The 17,790-nt window shown below is 41.4% G+C and overlaps 3 protein-coding genes across 8 annotated transcripts; all 3 read right to left on the bottom strand.

Annotated features, from left to right (window-relative positions):
- Window positions 1-22: 22 nt before the first annotated feature.
- slc10a7 (solute carrier family 10 member 7) lies at window positions 23-5,926 on the bottom strand. Of its 3 annotated transcripts, XM_062065597.1 has the most exons (12): window positions 5,639-5,910; window positions 4,656-4,738; window positions 4,425-4,561; window positions 4,174-4,249; window positions 4,074-4,112; window positions 3,962-3,997; window positions 3,807-3,890; window positions 3,571-3,736; window positions 1,654-1,705; window positions 985-1,058; window positions 767-912; window positions 23-516 (listed from the first exon to the last, which is right to left on the bottom strand). In XM_062065597.1, exons 1-12 carry the CDS (start codon window positions 5,736-5,738, stop codon window positions 484-486), a joined length of 1,026 nt encoding a protein of 341 aa, XP_061921581.1. In that variant the 5' UTR covers window positions 5,739-5,910; the 3' UTR covers window positions 23-483. The 3 variants fall into 3 exon arrangements, 2 of the variants coding, with proteins under 2 accessions (XP_061921581.1, XP_061921582.1); XR_009828047.1 differs by lacking the exons at window positions 23-516; window positions 767-912; window positions 985-1,058; ... (1 more) ...; window positions 3,571-3,736; window positions 4,425-4,561 and having other exon boundaries at window positions 3,820-3,890; window positions 5,639-5,926; XM_062065598.1 differs by lacking the exons at window positions 23-516; window positions 767-912; window positions 985-1,058; ... (3 more) ...; window positions 3,962-3,997; window positions 4,074-4,112 and having other exon boundaries at window positions 4,192-4,249; window positions 4,411-4,561; window positions 5,639-5,912.
- A 3,441-nt stretch (window positions 5,927-9,367) lies between these two features.
- LOC133662794 (probable RNA-binding protein 46) lies at window positions 9,368-12,978 on the bottom strand. Of its 4 annotated transcripts, none has more exons than XM_062066952.1 (10): window positions 12,821-12,978; window positions 12,149-12,334; window positions 11,225-11,402; window positions 11,002-11,158; window positions 10,809-10,932; window positions 10,648-10,742; window positions 10,404-10,569; window positions 10,104-10,303; window positions 9,884-9,986; window positions 9,368-9,813 (listed from the first exon to the last, which is right to left on the bottom strand). In XM_062066952.1, exons 1-10 carry the CDS (start codon window positions 12,837-12,839, stop codon window positions 9,734-9,736), a joined length of 1,308 nt encoding a protein of 435 aa, XP_061922936.1. In that variant the 5' UTR covers window positions 12,840-12,978; the 3' UTR covers window positions 9,368-9,733. The 4 variants fall into 4 exon arrangements, with proteins under 4 accessions (XP_061922936.1, XP_061922937.1, XP_061922938.1 ...); XM_062066953.1 differs by having other exon boundaries at window positions 10,104-10,300; XM_062066954.1 differs by having other exon boundaries at window positions 10,431-10,569.
- A 1,086-nt stretch (window positions 12,979-14,064) lies between these two features.
- On the bottom strand, window positions 14,065-16,634 carry LOC133661265 (lecithin retinol acyltransferase-like). Its single transcript, XM_062064406.1, has 2 exons — window positions 16,110-16,634; window positions 14,065-14,792 (listed from the first exon to the last, which is right to left on the bottom strand). The coding sequence occupies exons 1-2, from the start codon at window positions 16,632-16,634 to the stop codon at window positions 14,640-14,642; spliced, it is 678 nt and encodes a 225-aa protein (XP_061920390.1). The 3' UTR covers window positions 14,065-14,639.
- Between the last annotated feature and the right edge of the window lie 1,156 nt (window positions 16,635-17,790).

Genomic DNA, 17,790 nt, shown 5'->3' with positions numbered 1-17,790 from the left:
CCAAAAAATGACACACATCAAGTGAAAGTCTGCCAAAGAGCAGTGCCTTGTTTTTGAACTTTTATTTCCTTTTCTGAAAGTACATGAGCGTTTTAGACTGTAAACTCTGAATGAAAATACACTAAATATACAAACTCTTTGGCTTAGGTGTTTTTTCATAGCTGATTTAGGAGTCTGCCTTCATCAATTGGACAAAACAGTCTGAGATTATCATCATAAAAATATCACTTATTATATTAAATAGAACATACTCTAGCATTATCAAAGCTACAAGTGTAACAGTGGAGTTTGAAAAGGTAGAAAAGCCATAGAAAATAAAAAAAATAGAAGGATGGTCCCAATAACATCCTTTACAAAAAGAAAACATGTACCTTTGCTCCTTTTCAGTATAGAAGAGTAAATGCCGTGTTTGCCCAATTTGCAAAGGGTGGCGGAGGTCGCTGTTGATAGGCTGTCTTAAGGCAAGTGATCGCCTGCTCTTCATCAGACGGGCTGAAGGCTTGACGTCTTCATAATCTGGAAGCACACAAGGAGACACAGTGGTGTGTATGATGTGTGTGTGAGACCGTGACACTAAACAATGAAGACAGTATATATTTAGGATCACAGCTGATTACATGCAGTTGAAACATAGATTGTTTTACTTCCAAATGATTTCCCTTCTATTAGACTGGGTTATTTACTAACTCTGTATTGAATGTAGCTGTGTCGCAACAATACCCTACACTGCAGGAGAGAAACATCCAGCAGGATGTGGTGTGCTCACCTTCTGGCGACTGATCATCCAGTTGCGAATGGTTGGCACTAACAGAGATCCGAGCAAGATCTGAGCCGGGTGGTAGATGAGCAGGGGAACTGAGATGAGCGACAGGTGCTCGTAGCCCACAAACACGATCTTCAACATGGGAATACCTTCATGCCACCGCAGAGGGGTCAATCAATTATTACATTACACCCGTGGACAGAGCATATGTGTGCACGTACCCAGTGTTAGCGACTTGTGCGTGGAGCAGAACACGATGGCGACCGTGTCGGCGGGGCTGAAACCTGAGTCTGACCTGTGGACAATGCAAGCAAGCAGACAGCCCATTGTTAGCGCTGTTATTACTTCTTGGGCTGTATCTCAATTAGTGCACTTTCGTACTTATACTTTGAGCATGCTAAAATGCAGTGCACTGTCAGGACCCAGATGCTGCACTCTACACATTAAAAATGGTGAGTGTGCAGTGATGGACACTCAATGGTGGCCATCTTGGTGACATAGTGGAAAGGAAGGGACTACTAGATAACAGTAATCTCCGCCTCAAAAACAAATACAACTTTAATTGTTGTTTAATGGAGACAAAGCTACTATACATTTTACGGGGTGATTCTACATATATTATGAGGCGATCCAAATGATGGCAATAATGCTAAGAACGTCAAGTGGTTGCAATTCACCATAAGAAAGGAGAGAAGAAGAAGGAAAATATTGTGATTGTTATTTCCTCTGAGTTTACAATGACAGTAATGGATATGGGACAGCACTAGACCTGCACTCAGGGACTAATAAGTGTACACGGTATTCTTATTTAAGTGTACTGATGGAAGAATTCCATTTGAGAGACAGCACTGAGAGAGAAATGAGAGCAAGAGAGAAATGAGAACACTCACCTGCTGGAGTATCCAAAAGTGAGCAGCATAAAAGTGAGCTGGATGGAGAAAACTTCAAAGACAGACATGTTGTACTTTAACACAAATTGAGCAAACAGCAGAACCAAGCTAAGTTAGCCTGCACTGGACTTTCTCGGAGTGTTTAAAGCAAGGGTGTCCAAACTCTTTCCACTGAGGGCCGCACACTGAAAAATGTAAGCATGCGGGGACCATTTGGCTATTTTTTATTTTCAAAATCAGATGAATATTAAATAAACATAAATAAAACCCTGCTTACAGTGGAGCCAATGGGAGCTCCACTATTCTACCCAAAAAATCTGATAAATAACCATTCAAAAAGCACCAGCAATAATCAATTTACATTTCACGGTGAAAATATTAACCAAGTATTAGTGATAGTGTTATTATAAGCGCTAACACAGACACAATATTTATAGCGGCACAGTAATCATTCCGTGTGTCCCTATGTTTACATCATCGAGTGGTCTGCTGTTTCCTCGCTTCCCTGCTCCCTGTAAGTTTATTGTAGATCATAAATAATGCCTCTCACCTGGACAATCTGACAAGTTGGGAGACTTTGACAACCAATTTAGGACCTGGAACTGGCGAGAACGACACAAAAAGCGCTGGTTTCCCCCCACAGCCCCGCCACGTTTCTTTGCGAGAATTATTAGACATTCTTCATCTAAATGAGAATATATGAACATCCTAGCAGTCAGCATCCTAATGACAGCTGACGTTGCACAGTAATTGATGTATTATTTTGTTTGTTGGGTCTCATAAAGTGTGCAGTTAGCAGAAATCTATGATGAAAAAAAAGCAAACTTTGTGATGCGTTTTTGAAATTAATGTGGTGCGTATGCTTAAAATGATCAAAATACATCAATATTATATGTTATTATAATTTAGACCCAGAAAAGGCAAGAAAGACATGAAAAGACGCTTGGTCTGCACTTGGTTCCACCCTGCTTTTTTCTTTGTGAAGATTATAAGTCATTCTTCATTTCAATGTGAATATATGAACATCTTAGCAGTCGACATCCCAATGATAGCAGACATTGTACAGCAAGTGATGTTTTATTATGTTTGTTGGCTCTCATAAAGTCTGCAGTCAGTAGTAATCAGTGATGTTGTGAAGGAAAAGCAAACGTCATAAATTGTTTTTTAAATTAATGTGTCGCCGAATGCCTACAATGACTAAAATACGTAAATATTACATGGTATCATAAATGTACCTATTATTGCATGACATATATACTTACAATGTGTATAAAACATTAATGGAGGTGTTTAGATGTTTTAGAGCGTTTTTAGGCAGAATAGAGTAACTCCCATTGGCTCCATTGTAAGCAGAAATGTAATCGCAATTATTTACTATTTAGAATGCATTAAAAAAGAAAAACATGTGTTCTCCCCTTACATAAGGATTGTAAATGATAGGCAAAATTCCAAAAAAAAGTGCAGTTCCACTTTAAATAGAAAAATAATTCATAGCAACATAGCTTTTGGTTTCTATAATATTTTATGAGCAATGACAGTATAAAAAAAGTCATCAGAGTAAAAGTCTTGGGGATTCGAAAGGCCCCCACTCATAAGTGTTAAAAATAAGTCATACATCACTATATAATATTTTTACTTTCAACGCTTAAATATCTAGATCAACTTCAGATTTATAGGTTTTTATTATTAAAAACTTAAAGGAAAAAACTGCCTGCATTGCAGCTTTGTGTTATTAGTGTCAATATTGTTAAATGTTTTTGTTAGATTACATCTGTTTACTCAGTTAATTTTACATGTTAATGTTTTTTTATAATATTAGTTTTAAGAGTGCTGCGGGCAATTAAAAAAATTAGCTGCTGGCCGCAAAAGGCCCCTTGCCCACACTTTGGACACCCCTGGTTTAAGGTGTGGACTCACTGATGAGGGCGACCATCAACAAGCTGGTGGGGTCCAGCTCCATGTTGGGGTTACTGAAGGTCTCGCAGAAGGTGCTGTAGATGATCATGAGCAGTACGGCGCTGCTGACGGCACCAAAGGGTGGCTTCCTGCGCTCCAGACACTCCCTGAGGAAACGGCGGCACACCTGAGAAGGGAACACAATGAGAGGTGCTGTCGGGCCCAAGAGCTTCTGATGCCTGCAGACAAAAGAGTACCTGACCCATGATGAGCGGCACTACCACCGTCATAAATAGTTGAGAGAAGATGGAGGAGAAGGGGACAGAGGACGAGGAGCCCAGCTGGAAGAGGAGGAGGCATCAGAACAAACATTTGATTGTCACGTTGTAGCCCTCCATTAGGAGGCACTTACAAAGAGCAGCAGCAGTGCTGGCGTTACCACGATGCCCTGCACGATACAAAGAATGAATTAGAGTACACAACACATTCGTACTGCTGGACTGCGCGCGCCACTAGAACATTACCAGGAAGCTTCCAAATGCTGAGTTGAAGATGGCAGCAGCCTGGCAACACACAGCCAATCAGTCACCGTGGCAACAACACACTGCACCGAGTGCCTCTTACCTCGTTGCCACCAACAGCTTTAGTTAGAATGACCGCTGAGGAGACCGGAGGCGGCATGCAACTCAGCGTCTGTAACCTAGGCAACAACAACATGAAAGAAATAATGTATGATGCCTTTACTGATGACTAGGAGATTCCAGTTTTAACATCACACACACACCTCCTTTATGAATGAGACTTTTGTGAGGAACTTTATGCAAAGTCAACAGTACTTGAATAAAGGATGCATTCACATACACACCCACTCCTACCCTCTGAGCAGCCATTGGTTGATGGCGGTCAACGCAAGCACTCTGACCAGGCACCACACCGCCAGCGGGAAGAAGACGAGCGTGAATGACTGAACGAACAGGTGAAGGCGCACGTGAAGCAGAGCACTGGTCAACTCCTGCATGCGCGCGCGCACACACACACACACACACACACACACACACACACACAATAAATAAAACCCATGTAAATCATTACCATCACTGTCTCACCTCAGTCTTCAGTGAGAGGCCGCTGTTGAAGAAGATAAGCGACACTGCGACGTATGAGATGGTTATCTCTGGCTTCAGTGGTCCTGGCACACACACACACACAAACACACACAAACACACACACACACACACACACACACACACACACACACACACACACACACACACACACACACACACACACACACACAGAGGGAGAGAGAGAAAGTAAGCAATATAAAACAGTAGCATGCAGCAGGTCGTCTTGGTGGGATGGACTGCTGTGCCTGAAAGCAACACACAGCTCAAGTTCTTATCACCCCACTGATAAACATGTTCATTTGGCAATTTAGATTTGAGATAAGTCCCTTTCAATAGTTTTGTGGTAAAAAATTATGGTTTCGGTTGAAGTGCCAAACCGAAAAAGGTGTGTGTGGACATAGAGAATGCAACGTGTCACTACTACCAACACTTACTTGGTGAGCCTTTTGAATGGCGAAACCATCCCTCAGAAAACATTTACGTCACATTTTTATACATGATCTTAAACTGTATATAAATTATTATAATATCAGTTTAATCTATCAGATTCCAACTCTACTTCGGCATATATCATGCAAAATACTGTTGTGTCAGTACGAGATAGTGACAGTATATTAACGGTTAACAACTTTGGTTTAAAGCTTGCTTTGTAGAAAGCGCCATTAAAGAAACACAAGCGATGTAAAAATCTCAAACCGATTATTTCCGTAAGTGTTTATTTTTTGTTCGGCGTTGTCATATCTTTACTAAGTAACTACACTGTAATTCTACATTACTATTAAAGTAAACAGGGTCGAACCTCATCAACCTAGTCTGGCATAAGGGGAAATACCTACGCCTGCCAACACTACACACAGCTACTTGTTGGTTCTATTGGTGTCTATTTAAGAATGTAAATAGATAGAATTAACAGCAATGTTGTAAAAAAAAAAAAAAAAGTCAGCCTTTCAGTTTAATCTCACCTCCTTTGACACCAAAGCTGGGCTGTATTTTAGCCGACAATATGACCACCGCTATTCCAATGATGAACCATTCCTTCCGTACGGTGGCCAGCAGCCCCATGTCTCATCACCGGCCTCTTCTGGATAACCTGGCCGGGCCCTGACACACTGATCGGCCAATGGTTCCTCTCTCTTCTTGGGCTTCTATTTCCACAGCAAGTCCGGCTTCGAAGAGCTCCACAAAGCGGAGCTTCTTCCGGACACAAGCTCAATTATACCGTAAAGATTGCAATAAACGCGCAACAGCATTTTGAATTACCGTACAGTATATAATAAATACAATTTCCGTACGTTCGCACTTTGAAAATACATTTCCCATCCATCCATTTTCTACCGCTTATTCCCTTCGGGGTTGCGGGGGGCGCTTGATTCGGTAAAATATAATTAGGTTTTAGGACAAAAAACAATTAACATTTATTTTTTTTATTATTATTTTTTTTAAAATGTGTTTTCTCATGAAGTCAGATATGTTAATAAAGTGCAACAACAATTCCTTGCTGATGGTAAATAAGTAATATAATAAAGTTGGTGTGGCGAAATTATTCTCTGCATTTGACCCATCACCCTTGATCACCCCTGGGAGGTGAGGGGAGCAGTGGACAGCAGTGGTGGCCGAGCCCAGGAATCATTTTTGGTGATTTAACCCCCAATTCCAACTCTTGATGCTGAGTGCCAAGCAGGGAATAAATACAGTTACAAAATGAAGTCAAATTGACTGATTAATAGCTGTCAAGCTAATTTAGTCACGTTAATGTCAGTAGTCCTATTTTAGGCCCCCCCCCCCCCCCCCCACTATAATGTTCCTAAACCCCTCAATAATCTTTCACATGTCATGTGTACCTCTACTTGCAAAATACTGTGGCAAAGTCGCTAAATTGGCATGATCCCTTCGTGTACGTCCTATTCTTTGGAAAACCTGGTGCGTATGAGCAGGGGGCCTAAAGGGCGGCCCTGGGGCTGAGAGTGTTTTGGGGGCCCCTCCCAATCCTCAGCAACCCCCCTGCCCTACCTCAACCCTACCGCCCAAAAAACACAGTTTGAAAAAAAAATCATGGTTTCACTCAACAGAACAGCAACAATGCAAATAAACATCCATTTAAAAAAAAAAAAAGTTCATGAATACATCCCCTTCACGGCGGACGCATGCAAGTGTAATTGAAGCCAGTCAGTTGTAAGTACAGTGCTGGCGGTGTGAGAGGTGGCCTGTGTTTTAGCTCAATATTAGTACACTGGTCTCTCGCACAGGCAATGTGGTTTCCAGCGCCGCTCAGAGCATCAGTAAAAAATAATGCTGCTGAAAGAGAGAGTACACAATTCCTAGACGATGCTGAGCTGTTTGTGACTGACAACTGTCAAAATCGTGGGCCCCTGATTGGGTGGGGCTCCTGGGCTTAGGCCAGGTAAGCAGGTATCACCTTGATATCAAAGTATCAGTTTTTGGCTGCTGGGCTTAGGCCAGGTAAGCAGGTATCACCTTGATATTAAAGTATCAGTTCTTTAGACAACCCTACCTAGTGGTGATTTAGGCTTTCTCTATGGAAAATGTCAACTAACGTGTGCAGAAAATGCATTGTGTTCTTTTAGTTGCCTTCGCTAAAACACACAGACACAAAAGAATACTACAACTACTACTTACATTTGGTGGATCTATGCGGCACTACAACTACTTACACTTGGTGGGTTTGATGTAGCGGCTGTGAAGGAACCTCAATGATCTCTGGCCTTGATGAAAGCATACTCCTTGTGGCTGAAGAGTAGCATCCTCGGAAAGCGGGAGTGACACAATGCAGGAAGTTTTAGCAGGCGGGGAGCACTTGGCATCAAGACTCTCTCAGATAAATCATGCATCGTTTTTGCTCGAGTAAGGTTGCATTTCATGATTTAACTTTGCGTCTACAGTCATGTTTGTTGCCTTTTTGTTGCACGCGCCGTTTACAAGTCGCATGTTTTTCACCGTCTTTGTCAAAATATAACTGTAGATGTCAACTTTGTGTATGTGCTGAAAGCTTCATTTATTATTTCTGTCGTTGTTAAAGTTAAAGTACCAATGATTGTCACATACACACTAGGTGTGGTGAGATTATCCTCTGCATTTGACCCATCACCCTCACCCCCTGGGAGGTGAGGGGAGCAGTGAGCAGCAGCGGTGGCCACGCCCAGGAATCATTTATGGTGATTTAACTCTTTTAGGTTTTGCTCACATTTTCTTTCTTTTATTCAGACTCGCCGAGTTGGTGCTTTACAAAACACTCGTAGCAAAGATGCGTTTCTATAACTCCGAAACAAGATCAAATACGAATAGTATCAAGATTATACTTAAATGTGAAATACCAAACGTTAAAACTTTATTAAACAAACCTTTAACGAAGTGATCGCTGCAAACTCATGCAGTCTTCAACACTGCCTGCCGCCCTTGTACTGGAGTGCTTACCACTTTTATTGTTGCCATTCGTGAAATCTTGACATCTTTTGCCTTTCTTGATTACCTCTCGAGGAACTCTGAAGAAACTTTAATCCTTTTCGCAATTTGAACGGTTTCAACAGCTTCAAACAACGCAAGCATAGAGCATTTTCCTTCGAGAAATGCAAAATGCCACACAGAGCGCAATGACAACAGACGCTTGCTGGCCCACCACATCGAGCCTCGCATAGTTAATGAGACAGATGTGACATCAGGTTTGCCCTTTCATGCAAATGTGTGACAAAATCTTCCGCTGTTGCCATTTCTAATACGAAGTAGCATATAGTTCTAACTTATATTTTTCAATACACTCGATATGGAAGCCCTAAAAATTGCTGACAGGGAGAAGTAGAGGCACATAAATAAGATCGGCCACAAAACGTCAGAAAGCGGCTTGAAAAAAACATAATCTTTGCAAAATGTTGATCTAAGAACCACTATTACATGTTATGTAGACCACAAGGAAGTGTTTTAAATGTAGAAAAAAAACATAATATGACCCCTTTAACAGAACATACTTTATATATTTTTAAAGGGTCTATATTTTTCACAGTTGCTATGTTGAATAAAAAATGCTCGTTAGTCCAAGGAATCTGTTTGGCAAAAACATTCCAAGAGAAGCAACAATTTGCAGTCATGTTGTTGTTATGATAGAATATACATTCAATGATAGCCAACATTAGTAGTTAAAACTTTGGCAAATAGGTATCATTACACACAAAGCTAATGTGTGTGCGTTACGTACAAGCATAGTTATGTCACAAAGCGCTAAAGGCCATTAGAGGGCAGATACATATTAAAAAACTGTCTCTTACAGTAACTTATTAATTCATAAGATTAATAGTAGATGTCCCTCCTCTAACCCAACTGTGCTGCCACCTGTGCCTCAGCTGTTTTGACAAGTTGCATGTTTAAATTGTGATAATTTTACTTGCCTGTACTATGGTTTATTTTATATGTACATAGTGTTTCTAACACAAGTTTTAAAGTAATGCGTATCTTACTGCTTTTTTAATTGGATTGCTTTGTTTCCTGTAAAATCTCTTTACCGACTTGGGTATAGACAATATCAAGATCTGTTCAGCAACAACAGACGAAAAACAGCCCGTTGGCTAATTCTGGTACATTTACAGTGATTCATTAACTAAGTACATTTGGGAACGATTGTTTTTGATTTGCACTGGCAATGTGTGGCTCCCTGTTGGCCAAAAACAACAAAAACAAACTAACAGTTTGAAAATGTTCTTTTATATTTCATAGAACTCAAAATAAACATTTGACATGTATTAACAACTTTTAAACTTTTTATCACATGCATTACAACATGTGTATATATGGCATGCGTGTGCACATGTCTGTGCGTGTGTTTGGTCCAGGGAAATGTGCTCTTCTTTTGACAAAAACAACAACATTGAGGAACATTCACATTCTGGGGAACAAAATCCGCCTTCAACATACCCTGAGAAATTTCGGGATAAAACTTTCCATGTGAGTAAACAAGCGCATATATCACCATCAGCAGAAGGACCCGCAGGGGTTCAAGTAGGGACTCTCTAGCGCAGAGAACATCACGGGGGGCTGTGAAAATGAGGAGGCTATGCCAAGAAAGGAAGTAATGGTGGAGGTGTTGTGAGTAGAGGTTTTACTTGTGACAGACTAGTCATGAAGGGCGCATCTGGAAGGGTAATGAATTAATCAATGCTGACAGCCAAAACACAAAATAATGTGTAGAGTGTGTGTTTTACCAAGGTTCCACAGTGTGTTCCATGCAGCTAGCTCTTTAGCGTCATCCACCAGCACACACAACTTGTCTGGTATGAAAGTACTTTTTGACAGCGGCATCACCACCTGCATACACACATTTTATTTAAAGGAAGAAAGTTGATAAGAGGAACAATCCCAATTTGAACATTGGAAGTGATCTGCCAAGACCACCAGATCCTATTTCAAGCATAATTTCATCACCTTGTAGACAAGCAGCAGACTCCCATCTTGACCCAGCGTGGAGTAAAGCTGGTAATCTGGCATGGGCCAGAGGTTCACGCAGCAGTACAGGTCCAGAAGGCTGACAGCTGACCTGATCTGACACAGCTGCAGCTGCTTCAGGCTGGTGCGGGAGAGCTGCATGCCGGGAAAGAGTGGCAACACTTTCCTGTCGGCCTCTGCTAAGCGCACACAAGACGAGGCACAAACATGGGCCCACCGACTCAAGTAAAGTGAAGAAATAGTCTAAACACTGATTGGGATGGAGGGGCAGGTTCTTGCCTTTTAGAAGGGAGCTGTCATTCATACCTCCTAGGTGCGGGACAACTGCGTGTTTGGCTCCTCCTCCTTCTCTCATCTTACTTCCCAGGTTGCCCTTACCGCCATACTTCTTCTCAGTCTTGCCCAGTGTCACTTCCTCTGTAGTGCTTGGCGAGAGTTTATGTACCTGCAGACAGAGGACTCTACACTTTCAGGAATTCCAAAATCCCTGTCCAAGCTTCTTGTGTTGAAAAAGTTCACTTACGTGTGTAACTCCAGTGTACTGCCTGTCTACTTCCTCGCGGCGTTTGTATCGCTTGGCCCAGTTTACCCAATGGGTGTGTCCCCACAACTGTGCCCCTGTGGCGAATCACAGTCACAAGATTAACAAGTGTTCCCAATAAAGTGATGATGACATTTCCTTACCACTGATAAACTTCTTGCGGGCCACCGCCGCTGCCTTATGCGTCTCATACTCCACAAAGGCAAAACCTCCATTTTTGCTGTTGTCTGCAGGGTATACGATGACGTCCAGCACGCCGTCTGTCACCTGAGGGTTCAATGGTAGGGGGGCCTGAAGAGGAAGACGCAGGCCATCCAAGCAGAAACAAATACCTACCTTGCGCAACTCGTCTAAGATCTCGTCTTTGTTCTTATCTTTGGGAATGCATCCAACAAAGAGGCGACAGTTATTCAGACAGATGCACACGCCAATCAACTTCTTCGGACGCACTTCGTAATTGTTCAGCATCTGGATCGCCTTGAGGGCTTCCTCTCTGGAACACACTCATGGTTGTCATCGGCATGATTGCATCCCAACCGTGCTCAGCACACAATGTTACCTTTTGGTGTACTTAACAAAGGCATAGCCGCGGTTTTCTCCGTTGAAGTCCATCATCAGCCTCAGCTCGTAGATGGATCCAGCCGTCTCAAACAGAGGGACCAGCTCGTCCTCATACATGTTTCTTGGAATGCTCCCCACAAACACCTCAGAGTCTCGCGGCGCTGGGCCCTCCCAGTCTGCACATAAAAAATATTATTATTTAGAAACAACTAGGAGACATTTGTTTTTTATTTAAAGGAAGTGCATTCGTTTTAAAGATAGGACGCTCTTTTTATTGTAAACGTATAAAAGTACAGTATTTTTCGGAGTATAAGTCGCTCTGGAGTATAAGTCGCACCGGCCGAAAATGCATAATAAAGAAGGTAAAAAACATATATAAGTCGCACTGGAGTATAAGTTGTATTTTTTTGGGGAAATTTATTTGATAAAACCCAACACCAAGAATAGACATTTGAAAGGCAATTTAAAATAAATAAAGAATAGTGAACAACAGGCTGAATAAGTGTGCGTTATATGACGCATAAATAACCAACTGAGAACGTGCCTGGTATGTTAACGTAACATATTATGGTAAGAGTCATTCAAATAACTATAACATATAGAACATGCTATACGTTTACCAAACAATCTGTCACTCCTAATCGCTAAATCCCATGAAATCTTATACGTCTAGTCTCTTACGTGAATGAGCTAAATAATATTATTTGATATTTTACGGTAATGTGTTAATTAATTTCACACATAAGTCGCTCCTGAGTATAAGTCGCACCCCCGGCCAAACTATGAAAAAAAATGCGACTTATAGTCCCAAAAATACGGTAGCTAATATTGTCTTGGACATATTAAAATGATCTATTGTTGAGTAAAAATCAGGATAAACAAATAAAATCACAATACTGGGGGAAAATGATGGGACAACTACCTGGCGGCGGCCCGCCATACTTTCTCTGTCCATTTTCCTGCACGATGTCGTATCCTGTCTTGTTCATGAGCTCCAGTAAGGCTGTATGTCTGGACAGCAACTTAAAGGAATCCTCAGCATCATCAAGCAGTGGGATGACATTCTCTGAGGATGCCGCCATTTCTCCTGATGTCTCGTGGTCGCAGCCTGGACATCATCCCAACAACAATGCATGATTGTTATTATTATATTTTCACTTAAGAGTGTAAGCTCATTTGACTTATAAAAACACAAAACAATTTCCATTGACAGGCACACAGGCATTCTATACAAGGTTAACGTTCTTTTGTGCAGTTTGTGGACATTTCTATTGGGTACCTTCCTGGAATAGTGGAATAGTTTTAATGGCAAACTCAATGACTCATCTATATCTGATTAGTTTCACTTGTTACAATTTTTTAACACAGAACACTATTTTTTGATAAACAAATAGCAATGTACAGCAGAAATGTTGTAATAACGCTAGCCCTCGTATGTATTTCGTCCAGCGATCAAAAATATGAAATTACAAGATATCAAAAGTAGCAGGGGAAGTCGTCATGAAATTTGCTAACGTTAGCCGTCATGCTAACGGCTCTCTTTCACTTCCTGGTTTGAACACGATCATTATTAAAGCTAACACTTCACACTTACCACTCCTGTCTTCTGCCATTCAACTCTTGGACTATTCTATTAGTTACTCACATAAATTAATTATTAGTTACTCACATAAATTAAATATCAATCAAGAACAGTTGGTTAATAATTGCATATCACCTCTCCAGAGGCGGAAGTGAAATGGCTAATTGTTGTTCTCGACCAATCAACTCACAGAGACTTTGATTGACATTACACCGGGCCCCTCCCAGCCAATAACCTGCTTCCATGGGGAACAAATGGACCATACAAAGCAATACCAAAGTAACACATAATGATAACAACATGAATACACAAACAAGATGATAGAATATTTGGATTTACACTGTATGAATTTTTTTTAAAGGAATTTTACCTTTGCAACCTTATTATATATTGGCTAAGTTTTATATTCATAAATGTGAGTTTCTCAATACCCGACCGATTTTTTGTGCCTTAAAAAAAATAATTAGAACTCTACTTTAAAGCACTCTCTACCTCTAACAACCAAAAAGCTGTGAAAACAATGATGCTGTGTTTCAAATTTCGATTATTAACGGAACTTGCTCGCTGTACATATCCTACGAAGTCAGACCTACACTGTTACAATGTCCATTTCTCAGATGATATAATTGTTGATGACTGAAGTGCTGATATCAACCAAACCTAACCCCCTCGCCCCAACCCTCTCCAAATACCACCCCCCGGATTGTAAATAATGTAAATAATTCAATGTATATACTCTGATGATTAACTTGTGTGATGACTGTATTATGCTGATAGTATATATTTGTACCATGAATTGATTTACGTGGACCCCGACTTAAACAAGTTGAAAAACTTATTCGGGTGTTACCATTTAGTGGTCAATTGTACGGAATATGTACTGTACTGTGCAATCAAATAATAAAAGTCTCAATCAATCAATCAAAAGCCTATGACTTTACATTTTGTTACATATAAATATTTTGCATTTTATTTTAGTTACTTTATTGAGTCTACAACCCCCTGGCGTTGTTTTGTACTGTTCCTGTACTTGTTTTGTTTATTATTATTTATTGATTGTATGTAGTAAATGATGCAGATTATAAATGATGCAGATTATAAATAAAGTTTTACGTAAATTATGCAGATTATAAATAAAGGTTTATAAAATAAAATAAAAATAAAAAAAATAAAAAAACAAGAAGATAGAAGAGCATACAATGGTTTAATAAATTCAAACATGTATGTTTTTCAGTTCAATGAAAAATCCAGTGCCTTGATGTTATCATTAACATTGATGTAATAAACACGAGCCAATTCAACTCAATTAATATGTGAAATATTGTCATTTAAAAGTAGCTTAAAAACAAGCAGATATTTTTTTATGTCAACATCTTCCATCCACATGGGAGGGGACAGCACTGTGGTCGCCATTGCGACAACTTTCTGACATCTTTCTGAGGTCAGGAGAAGGTTATTATTGGTCACATCTCTCTCATGCTGAAATTAGCTTATTTTAAAGATTTAACACACTTTGTCTCCTCCTGGGTTGAACCTACGACCACGCAACCCCCGTAAGATTAAAAGTCAAAATCCAACAGGAAGGGCTGTGGAAAAGCTCACTGCATTTGTTCCTAGTGTCGCCCAGCAGCATCACCGCCCTCAGGACACACTAACAATAGCAAGGTGACGGTGTTGTGAGCATGCATGCACTCACATCAGAAGGCCACATGGCTGTTTGGCTACAAGTCATGACCATACATGAGTTATGTGTGCTAAATCTGCCATATGCAGGCATGAGGTGACTTCCTGTAGAGCAGATCATGTTTGAGTCTGCTGCTTCCAGGACTTTCTAGCTTGCCATCCAAAGTGTGAAGGGGATGAAGATGGCAGGCAGGGTAGTGCTGGACGACACGCCCAAACACGCCAGGTAGAGGAGGCCCAGCAGTGCGGCCAGAACCACGTTCCTCTGGTCTCGGATCAGCGACTTCAACCACTGGCAGAACTGCACATAGAAGAAGAGCAAGAGGTCACCGTGGACCGACTTAAACAAGTTGAAAAACTGATTCGGGTGTTACCATTTAGTGGTCAATTGTATGGAATATGTACTGTACTGTGCAATCTACTAATAAAAGTCTCAATCAATCAATCAATCAATCAATCACCACTTTCTAGTTCCATTCTAGAGGCTAATCTTTCCTGTGATAAAATGGCAACCAAGGTAATCAAAAAGGTCAACCAACGAACGAGATTTCTCTATAGAATCTCCTCTCTGGTCAACAAAAGCACCATGAGGATTCTAGCGGGAACCCTCGTTCAACCCTTTTTCGATTACGCATGCACCTCCTGGTACCCTAGCACCTCCAAAAACCTCAAATCTAAACTCCAAACATCCCCGAACAAGCTAGTCAGATTACTTCTAGACCTCCACCCCAGATCACACCTCACTCCTACCCACTTTTTCAAAGTGGGCTGGCTCAGGGTGGAGGACAGAGTAAAACAACTTGCACTGAGCCTAGTCTATAAAATCCGCTACACCTCCCTGATACCGAAGTACATGTCAAACTACTTCCTTAACGTAAATGACCGCCATAACCACAACACCAGGGGGAGCTCCACTAACCATGCTAAACCCAGATTCCGATCTAACAAAGGTCTTAACTCATTCGCCTTCTATGCCACATCAATATGGAATGCGCTCCCAACAGGTGTAAAAGAAAGGGCATCTCTATCCTCCTTCAAACCCGCAATAAAAGTACACCTCCAGGCAACTTCAACCCTAAACTAACACCCTCCCCGGATTGTTAATAATCAAATGTAAATAATCAAATGTAGATACTTTTTCTCTCTCTCTCTATGTCCACTACTTGCTGTACATATCCTACCAAGTCAGACCTACACTGTTTCAATGTCCATTTCTCTGTTCTCAATTGTTGATGACTGAAGTGATGATAACAACCAAACCTAACAACCCCCCCCCCCCCCCCCCCACACACACACACACACACACACATCCCACACCCCGGATTGTAAATAATGTAAATAATTCAATGTATATACCCTGATGATTATCTTGTGTGATATGATGATAGTATATATCTGATAGTATATATCTGTATCATGAATCAATTTAAGTGGACCCCGACTTAAACAAGTTGAAAAACGTATTCGGGTGTTACCATTTAGTGGTCAATTGTACGGAATATGTACTGAACTGTGCAACCTACTAATAAAAGTCTCAATCAATCAATTAATAGTGGGTAGTTACCAGCAACAACCACCAGAGGGGGCCTGCATTTTGGGTTCGGTTCGGTTGGCTCACCTGCTCGGTCTGCAGGCTGCTCCCTTCGCCGTAGCGGCACCACGTGACGAAATGCTCGCAATTGTTCCACAGCAGGCTGTAGGGGGCGCTGCCCAGCAAGCGCTCCGCCCGCCGCGCCGCTTCCTCGCCGGGCAGCGCGGGCCGGCTCACGGCCGCGTCCATTGCGTTGAGCAGGACGCGCGCGCCGTACGCGAAGTCCTCCACGGAGTCCACGCGGACGCTCGCGCGCTTGGCGAGCACACCCAGAAGCAGGCGCGCGTTGGTCACCTTGCGGCGGAGGAGGCGCGCGTCCGACGTGACGGCGGGGAGTATGTCCGGGATGAGGTGCGCCACACGGTCGTCGCCCAGGTAGATGCCGGAGTGCGTGAAGAGCGTGCGCGGGACCTCCAGCAGGTCGCCGCGCCGGAGCACGGCAGCACGAGAGGGAGGCGTGTGCGCGGCGTGACGAGCACACGGAGAAGAAGACAAGAAGGAGACGAAGAAGTAGAAGAACTTCTCCAGAAAGAAGGTGAGCGTGTCCAACATGACGACCCGCGCTACTCCAGTCCTACACGCACACTGGAGAGCAATTAGGGGGGGGGGGGGGGGCGCTCAGGCGACGTGACGTCACGGAAGCCCACAAGGAAGGATGAAAAAAGTTCTTTTTGGGCTGAGCTGATCATGTGATCATTTTAGTATGTCGGCTGGATCCACTTTTTACTGTACTAGCGCATGTTAATATGTGTATATGTTACACTATGTTATATGTTGGACACATGTGTACTGGCGCATGTTAATATGTGTATATGTAACGTATACAGTACGTTATATGTTGGACACATGTGTACTGGCGCATGTTAATATGTGTATATGTAACGTATACAGTATGTTATATGTTGGACACATATGTGTACTAGCGCATGTTAATATGTGTATATGTTACTTATACACTATGTTATATGTTGGACACACATGTGTACTAGCGCATGTTAATATATGTATATGTTACTTATACAGTATGTTATATGTTGGACACATGTGTACTGGCGCATGTTAATATGTGTATATGTAACTTATACAGTATGTTATATGTTGGACACGTGTACTGGCGCATGTTAATATGTGTATATGTTACACTATGTTATATGTTGGACACATATGTGTACTAGCGCATGTTAATATATGTATATGTAACTTATACAGTATGTTATATGTTGGACACGTGTACTAGCGCATGTTAATATATGTATATGTTACTTATACACTATGTTATATGTTGGACACATGTGTACTGGCGCATGTTAATATGTGTATATGTAACTTATACAGTATGTTATATGTTGGACACGTGTACTGGCGCATGTTAATATGTGTATATGTTACACTATGTTATATGTTGGACACATATGTGTACTAGCGCATGTTAATATGTGTATATGTTACTTATACACTATGTTGTATGTTGGACACATATGTGTACTAGCGCATGTTAATATGTGTATATGTTACTTATACACTATGTTGTATGTTGGACACATATGTGTACTAGCGCATGTTAATATATGTATATGTTACTTATACAGTATGTTATATGTTGGACACATTTGTGTACTAGCGCATGTTAATATATGTATATGTTACTTATACAGTATGTTATATGTTGGACACATTTGTGTACTAGCGCATGTTAATATATGTATAT

The sequence above is a fragment of the Entelurus aequoreus genome, linkage group LG12 (genome assembly GCF_033978785.1).
Source record: "Entelurus aequoreus isolate RoL-2023_Sb linkage group LG12, RoL_Eaeq_v1.1, whole genome shotgun sequence".
NCBI classification, from domain to species: Eukaryota; Metazoa; Chordata; class Actinopteri; order Syngnathiformes; family Syngnathidae; genus Entelurus; species Entelurus aequoreus.
The sequence above is the reverse complement of the archived record's forward strand: the minus strand, read 5'-3'. Positions and strand labels throughout refer to the sequence as shown.